This window comes from Mandrillus leucophaeus, unplaced genomic scaffold (assembly GCF_000951045.1).
Source record: "Mandrillus leucophaeus isolate KB7577 unplaced genomic scaffold, Mleu.le_1.0 Scaffold541, whole genome shotgun sequence".
In the NCBI taxonomy this organism is placed as follows: Eukaryota; Metazoa; Chordata; class Mammalia; order Primates; family Cercopithecidae; genus Mandrillus; species Mandrillus leucophaeus.
In genome coordinates, this window is record NW_012105820.1 from 475,401 (window position 1) to 483,382 (window position 7,982).

General features: G+C 54.7%; 1 protein-coding gene across 1 annotated transcript; it reads left to right on the plus strand.

The window, feature by feature from the left end:
• UNC119 (unc-119 homolog (C. elegans)) lies at window positions 1–5,363 on the plus strand. Its single transcript, XM_011997515.1, has 5 exons — window positions 1–23; window positions 3,367–3,480; window positions 3,970–4,072; window positions 4,222–4,394; window positions 4,662–5,363. The coding sequence occupies exons 2-5, from the start codon at window positions 3,432–3,434 to the stop codon at window positions 4,772–4,774; spliced, it is 438 nt and encodes a 145-aa protein (XP_011852905.1). The 5' UTR covers window positions 1–23; window positions 3,367–3,431; the 3' UTR covers window positions 4,775–5,363.
• The last annotated feature ends 2,619 nt before the right edge of the window (window positions 5,364–7,982 follow it).

Below are 7,982 nucleotides of genomic sequence, written 5' to 3' on the forward strand. Positions count from 1 at the left end.
CGTCCCCTTTTCCCAGCGTGGAGGTGCGTGCGGCAGCAGCTGCAACTGTAGCCCTGCCTCTGTGGAGTCTTCAGAGCGCTTTGAGGCCCGCCCCTGCACTAATGAGGAGAGGGGCTGAGTGCAGCTTGTCCTCAGCCCCCACCCTGGAGGCTAGGTGGAGGCTGAGTTACTTGGGAGGCATTCAGACTCGTCATGTCTCCCCAGCCATTAATACCCTCACCCTGATCCTCCAGGAATACTTGGGCCATTTTCTTCCCCAGGAAAGAAACTGAGCAGGCAGCTTCAGAGTGTCGACTGTGGTTCCTTCTCATGGGGAGTGGCTTAACGTCCCCCCAAGCCTGGACTAGCGCCTGTCCTATTCTAGGGGCTCTGTCATCAAGGGAGGCTTGGTCTCCACTGTGGTTAAGAGTTTCTGAGCTGGACTGCCTGGGCTGGAGTTCCAACTTTGCATATAATTGGCTGTGTGAACTTGGGCAAGTAACCTGACCTCTCAGCATGTCTTTTCATCTGTAAAATGGGGATAATGGTATCTATCTCGTAAGGTTATTGTGAAGATAAGTCCTCTGATTCTGTACAGTGCCTGGCATCTATGCATGCTGTGTACATTGGGCTCTTTGATCAGTAGTATTTTGGGCCCTACAGGGCTGCTCATGGCTGCTGCCTGGGGTCAAACAACCTGGCTTTCAGGGCAGGGGAGGGGGTCATCATAGGCAGGGAACGAGGGCTAGGAAACCTCATAGCAGAGGCCTTGGCTGAGCCTCAAAGGATGAAGAGACAGTGGCTCTCCACCTTGGCCACATTCACCAGCAACCTGCCCTGGCCCCCTTTGTGAGAATAATTGTTGGGGGGCCTCTCTGTGGGTATGGGGTGCATATATTGGAGTGGACCTGAGCCCTAGAGCTTCCAAAGCAGCTGAACACAGGGCTCCCAGACAGAGCTGTGGAGGGGAGGCAGCCTTGAGCCTGTGCTCCTGGGTCCCTGGGGGCCAACTCCTCTATCCTTACTGAGTTAGGCAGCAGCCATTCTTGGCTGGGCCCCCAGAGTACTGAGCTCCCTTGCCCAAGCAGGCGTCGATGGAGGGAGGGAGGCTGGACCAGGCTGATGTTGAAGCCAGTTGGGCTACAATTTGCAACAGCAGCATTTAGGATTCAGCTTAGCTCTGGGGCAGGACTGTCTCAGAGGAAGTCCAGAGGTCAGACTGAGCCCTGAGTAACTTGGGGGATTGATTTTGCAAGTAGAGGGAGCTTCCAGCTCATGTACCACCATTTGTCTCCTAATTTGGAGGCAATTCATAGCCCTTAGAGATGGGGAATCTGTGGAGGGTGAGTAGAGGAAAGGGCTTCATGGGAACCCCTTCCTGTGCAGGAGTTGAGAACAGAGTTCCAGGGATTTCCACCTTGGCACCTCTTGCTGGTCTCTTCTGACCCTAATCACGCAGGTCCGAGGTTTGCTGTTCCCAGATTACTGGGCCCTGAATCCAGCTTAGGAAGCTATTTGTGGCTGAGAGGAATAGAGCAGTTGTGTTCTGAGCCCTTGGCCACTCTGCTCCTTATTCTGACCTGACCCTGGGTCCCAGGCCTCATCCTTTCTAGAAGGGAAGGAGTGGCCATGGTGTTCTGAGCCATAGACATCCCTGTTCCTCACTTCTTCTAAGGACAGAGAGGTTGATAGATTGAGTTTGCAGTAGAAGGAGACTGAGGTCAGACTGCAGAAAGTTGTTCCCAAATGAGAGAGGCTCCAAAAGTTGGAGAATGGGAGAAGAGAAGGCCTTACAGGGATCTGGGAGTTGGGCACTGGGATCCTGCTCCCCACTCTGCCACTCTATTCCCTATGCTCTGTACCTTCTTTCTATGTCTTTATACTGGTGCTTACTTTCTGTGAAAATAGGGTGAATGGCGTGAGATAGGGATTGCCCACTTCCAATCTCTCCCCACCCCACACGTGGGCTGTAGTAGACTCTTCCCCAAGCTGTATAAAGTCCATGCCGGGCCCCAGGTACCAGACGGCTGCCAGGAGGGCTTCCTGGAGGGGACTGTGTCAGGCTTGGGGAAGAAGCAGGCCTGGGGAAGAGAAAATGACTTTATATTCACTTCCTCTTCCTGCCCCAGAGGAATAGGTGGCCCAGGGGCCTGGAGGGTGATTTCCAGGCCTCTGTGGGCCACCAGGGGAGGATGTGATGCTGTGTAGGCTGACAGCATCAGAGTCCCTCCCTGCACCTCTCAGCTATCTTTGTTGCCAGGGTCTCCCTGAACACTTGAAGTTGCTGCTGCAAGAGCTGTGAGGGTTAGATCGGGCCCTGTAGGTCCCTGAGCTTCCTCAGGCTGGGCCTCCCACTGTTCTTGGTTCCCCTTGTGGGCCCGAGGACTCCCTTTAGCCCTTCCACACCCGCTGCTGCACCTGCCACACTCGCTTCCTGGCCTAGCCTGTGTTCTTCTCTATAGGGGTCCGGGACTACTTTCTCCATGGTGGTGGCTCAGAGCCAGGGCTGCCTAAATGACCTCCAAGGGGGGTTCCCTCTGCTTGCTAAGACTTCCTCCCATTTGGAGATCAACAAAGGATAAGAGCAAAGTTGGCCTCCTCCCCCTGCCATATCCCAGGCTCTGGGCTTGAGTCAGCAGAGCTTTGGTTAAGCTGCTTAAGGGAGCTGGGCTGGTGTAAGCTTCTTACTGAGAGGAGGGGGTTGGGAGGGGAGGAGGAACAGGGAAGGGGTTGTTCACCTGCCCCAGCACCACCCATATCAGGGAAAGTCCCCTCAACATCAGCCTCACCTGATACATCTAGATGTCATGCCAGGGGCAGCTGTGGGGCGAGGGTAGGAGTATCCTCCAGAGAAGGACTGTGACTCTCCCAAGACAGAGCTGTGTGGCCCCCTTTACGGTGTGGTTCTCAAAGGCAGGGTAACAGAGAAGTTGATAGATTGAGTTTGCAGTAGAAGAGACAGGTCAGACTGCAGGAAGTTGTTCCCATATGAGAGGAGAGGCTCCCACCATGCTGGAGACCCAATTCTCCCAAAGTCACCTAGCCAGCCTTGGCAGAGCAGAGGCCAGAATGAGGACCCTCAACTCCAGGGTGGGAGGGAGAGCGTCCGGGAGGTGGCCTTGTCCTCTACCCTTCTCTGCCCTTCCCTTCCCTGGCCCCCAGAGGCCACCAGGATGGCACGCCTTATCCCCTGTTAGATCCCCATGGTGGAGTTATGTCTCTTCCACACTGGGGGTGTACCCCAAGGGCAGGGGTTCAGGTCCCTCTTTCCAGAGGGTAGTGATCCCAGGGATGAGAAGATGGTAGCTACTCTGGGGTCCCACACAAGCTGACCTGGCAGCAGGGGCTTTGGGGCCCCTTCCTTGCTCAGCTGCCTGTCTCCCGTAGACTACCTGTGCTCCCCCGAGGAGAATATCTACAAGATCGACTTCGTCAGGTTTAAGATTCGGGACATGGACTCAGGCACTGTCCTCTTTGAAATCAAGAAGCCCCCAGCCTCAGGTGAGTGGGCTGGGTGGGCCATTGACGGCGAGGCAGATATGAGCTGCGGAGTGGGCTGCCCAGGGACTCCTTGGGCCACAGAGGAGTCCACAGAGCTGGGGCTTGGACCCCAGCATTCTCAGGAGTCTGCAGGCAGGGGGGCCCTTTCTTTTCCTTCCCATATGTTTCTGAGGCTGGACATCTTGTGAGGTCAGCCCTGCCCCTTCGGTCCCTGCCAGCCTGCCCTCTGCAGGGCTCTCTGGGAACTGCAGTCCTATGGGTCCCAGGCCTCAGCATCCTGTGGCCCCGGAACCACAGTGGCAATTGGGAACCTGCAGATCTAGAACCGCTAGGTGGCACTATCTGGCCAATGGTCTGAACCCTCAATGTGCCCCAGAATTTCTTGGGGAGTTTTTAAAAAATCAGATAGATAGGGGCCCAGGGGTGGAACCCTGGGTGGACAAGGGCCCAGCCTGAAGCCCACTGAGCCCCAGTTGGGGTACATTGCAGAGCGGTTGCCCATCAACCGGCGGGACCTGGACCCCAATGCTGGGCGCTTTGTCCGCTACCAGTTCACACCTGCCTTCCTCCGCCTGAGGCAGGTGGGAGCCACGTGAGTCGCTGGGCTGGGGGTGGTGGTGGGGGTGAGGGAGAGGGTGTGAGGGGGCCCTTCTCAGCCTCTTGTAGGGGTGGCCTGTCCTGAGCCTGGCTGGCTAGCTGACTTCAAGGACAGACTCAGCCCTGCCTCCTTCCCTTGCTCAGGGTGGAGTTCACAGTGGGAGACAAGCCTGTCAACAACTTCCGCATGATCGAGAGGCACTACTTCCGCAACCAGCTACTCAAAAGCTTCGACTTCCACTTTGGCTTCTGCATCCCCAGCAGCAAGAACACCTGCGAGCACATCTACGACTTCCCCCCTCTCTCCGAGGAGCTGAGTGCGTGGGCAGGGCCTTCTAGGAGTGGGGAAGTGGGGGGCGTGTAGAGACTGAGCTGTGGGAGGGAGGGGGACTTGTGGGTCTGACCCCATTTCTCCCCACCCTGGGGCTCTTCTGTGTCTGCCACCATTCCCATATCATCTGTAGAGAAAGAGGCCGGGGATATCTCAGGTTGTTTGGCTGTCCCTGTACCCCAGTTCTGAAGCCTCTGCAGTGGCCGGACTCAGGCTCCTGACCTTTGCCCGGCCTGGTGGGCCTCTCTTGCAGTCAGCGAGATGATCCGTCACCCGTATGAGACCCAGTCTGACAGCTTCTACTTCGTGGATGACCGGCTGGTGATGCACAATAAAGCAGACTATTCCTACAGCGGGACGCCCTGACCCCATGGGTGCTCTGACCCCAGGAGGCTCCGGTTCTGGGCTCGGAGCTGTGACCTCCCCAACACTCACCCCTCAACCCCAAGTCCTCTGCTTGGGGAGTGCTCCAGGAGCCCCGGACCCTGAGTCAATGTTGGGAGGAAGGGTACCTGGTGTCCCCAGTCAAGCCGGTGAAGCCCATGGGGCTGCTACATGGGGTGGGGTCGTAGGGAGGCTGTTTGCCTCCATGTCTAGGAAGGCCTGTGAGAGGAGCAGTTGGGACTTCCGGACAACTTAGCTGGGCCCTGCTTGGACCCAAGTTTCAGAATAGTGTTCCCCTATCAAGGCTGTGACTAGATCAGGCAGGGATCCATTCCCTGTCCCCTGCCCGCTACCTTCAGGCCATTTAGAGTTGTAAATTTACAAAGATCCACGGTGGGCTCCAGCTGCCAAGCCACCCAAGGGAGTCTGGGCCCTAGGCCCAGCCCCATCTCTCCCCATGAGGGGCCAAGACACTGCCTGAGGTGTGGGAGGGACTGGCTGAGATTGCAGCCCATGGTAGGAGCTGGACCAACTGTATATAGTTTTCAATAAACTTTTTCCTTTTCTGTTCTCTGGTGTGGCCAGCCTGTGTGTATGGGCAAAGAAGGGAGCGGGGATAGGCAGGAATGTGCTTAAGGCAGTAAAAATTTCTCCTACCTCTCACCTTCCAGGGCACTCTCACCCCTTAGTCGTCCTGTCCCGTGATTCTCTGTACCCTGACACCATCTAGAGTCAGCATTTAGAACATGATGGAGCTGGAGAGGATCTTTCTTGTGATGAAGGAGACCCAGACCCTGAGAGGGGAAGCTCTTGGCCCAAAGTCAGAACTAACCCTGGCAGAACAGAGGCTGAAACAAAGACCCTGAACTCCAGGGTGCGAGGGACCCTGGGTTGTGCTTTTAGCCCTCATCATAGAAGGTGGCAGGGCTTTGGCTAAGGCCTGGAGCCATCTCCTTGCCCTCAGCTGCCTTGGGGAGCCCCCATGCCTGGGCAGCCCTGCAGATAACACTGCCCTCAGCCTCCACCCCCATCCCAGACTCAGAGGAGGGGGCTGCTTAATGGAGGAGATTCAGAAACTGAGGTGGGCAGAAAGCACACCCTACAGTTTCAGGCCCTCCTTCAGATAGGCCCGGAGCCGACGCACCCTCTGGGCTGAGGAGTTCTGGCCCTAGGAGGCCCAGAAGTGCTGGAATTCAGCTTGATTTTGTGAAGCCCTTGCTGGGGGCAGGAGATGGAGCTAGGATCTGCACTGAATTCTGGGAATTCTGAAATGAGTGAGACACAAGGAACACATACTCATCCCTAGGGGATAAAAAAGGACTGGGACATGGAGAGGAAGAATCAGAGTCATTCTGTATGGAGGGTTCTGGGGAGGATTTTTATAGGAGGTGGCACTGGAGCAGGTGCTTGTGATGGGAATTGATGGGGAAGAGCGCTTAGGCACAGGGAACAGCATAAGCAAAGGCTCAGAGGCAAGATTTGTCAGGTGTGTTTGTTTGTTTATTTGAGATGGGGTCTCCCTATGCTGCTCCCTATGCTGCTCAAACTCCTAGGCTCAAGGGATTCTCCTGCCTTGGCCTCCCAAAGTGCTAGGATTATGGGCATAAGCCTAGGTGTGTTCAAGAGTCAATATGATATGAAAGGAAGACAGATCAGCAGAGTCTTAGGAGCAGGGCTTCCGAGAAGTGGGGAGCCCCTGAGGAGGATTAAGTGGGCATGACATGGTCAAATTATCTCTGGCTGCTGAGTGAAGGGCAGATTGGAAATAATGAGACTGACAATAGTAGCCAAGATTTACTGAGGGCCAGGCTTGGTGCTCTGCATGTATTAACTCATAAACATGGTCATTTCTGAGGAAGGCACTATTATGATGCCCATTTTACAGAAAAAGTAGGTCCAGAGAGGTTAATGTACCCAGCCAACATCGCACAGTTATGAAGTGGCAGAGCCAGGACTTGAATTCAGGCAGTCTGGCTCCATGCACTACCACACTAAAGGCAGGGGGCAGTGAGGATGAGGAGGGTGCTGCAGGAGTCTGGTGAGAGAGAAAGAGAACCTGAATTAGGCCAGTATCCTCAAAGATGGAGAGAAGCAGATGAAACTTACATTTTTAAGAGATGAAATCCTCAGGTGTGGTGGCTGATTGGATGAGTGGGTTGGAGAGAGGGAGGAGGCAAGGCTGACTGCCTGGTGTGTGGCTTGGGTGCTGAGGTGGCTAGGGGTGCCATCTCTGGGCTTAGGAATGCAGGTTGGATCAGGGTGGATGCTAGCAGGAGAGGGTGACTTCAGACTGGGACATGCTGTGGCATGGAGGAAATTACCAGAAAACAGTAAAGGCGGGCCCTAAGACCAGGAGGGGAATAAGGGCTGGAGGTGGTGATTGTTGAGGCCATCAGCCACAAGATGATTGCTGAAGCTATGATGGTGGCTGAGATCATGGGGTCCTCCACTGACACTCTTGGTATTTAGGAATGCCAAATGTCCTGCAATTACTGGAACTCTCCCAAACAATGCTATTATAATACGAATCCCCATCCCCCAATTGAGGGTGCCTGAATGAGAATGTATCACCTTAGGGAAGGCTGGTGTTTGAGAGCAGGGCGGAAGGAAATGAACCACTGGAGACAGAAGGAGTGAGCCTCCAGGGAGGTGGGAGCAGAACCATGTTTTGGAGGAAAATTTCATCACAAAGCAAGTGGTCAGGAACTATCAGTTGCCACAAAGGTAAAGAAGGAGAATGAGGACAAGAATGTGGAGGGGAGGGATTTGTTTGCAGATGAGGCTGCATAGGTATGAAAGAAAGTACAGTATAGGGGTGGTTTTGCTGTTGTAGTTTATGGGGTTACAAGTCTGCAGAGAAGCTATAGCAAGGAAGAGGACCTTTTCCCAACACCCTGATAACAGTTCTACTCACTGCAGCTGCCAAGTAGAACTGGGTTGAGGTTCTAGATTGGGCCTGCTGCACTTCCACCTTCAGAGAGAGAGGAGGGTCCCTATTCTGAGGTTATCGTCTCTGAAGCAGGCACCCAGTTGACACTCACCTTGAAAAGAGGCCTGTGTTCCTCAGGCTTGGAGGAGTCTAGGCTGGGAAAAGCCTTGGTCCCATGCCTTCTTTTAAGGCTTCATGCCTCTGGCACTAGTCCTATTGCAAATGGTACATCTTGCTGCATTTAGTTCCTGGCACTGTCCC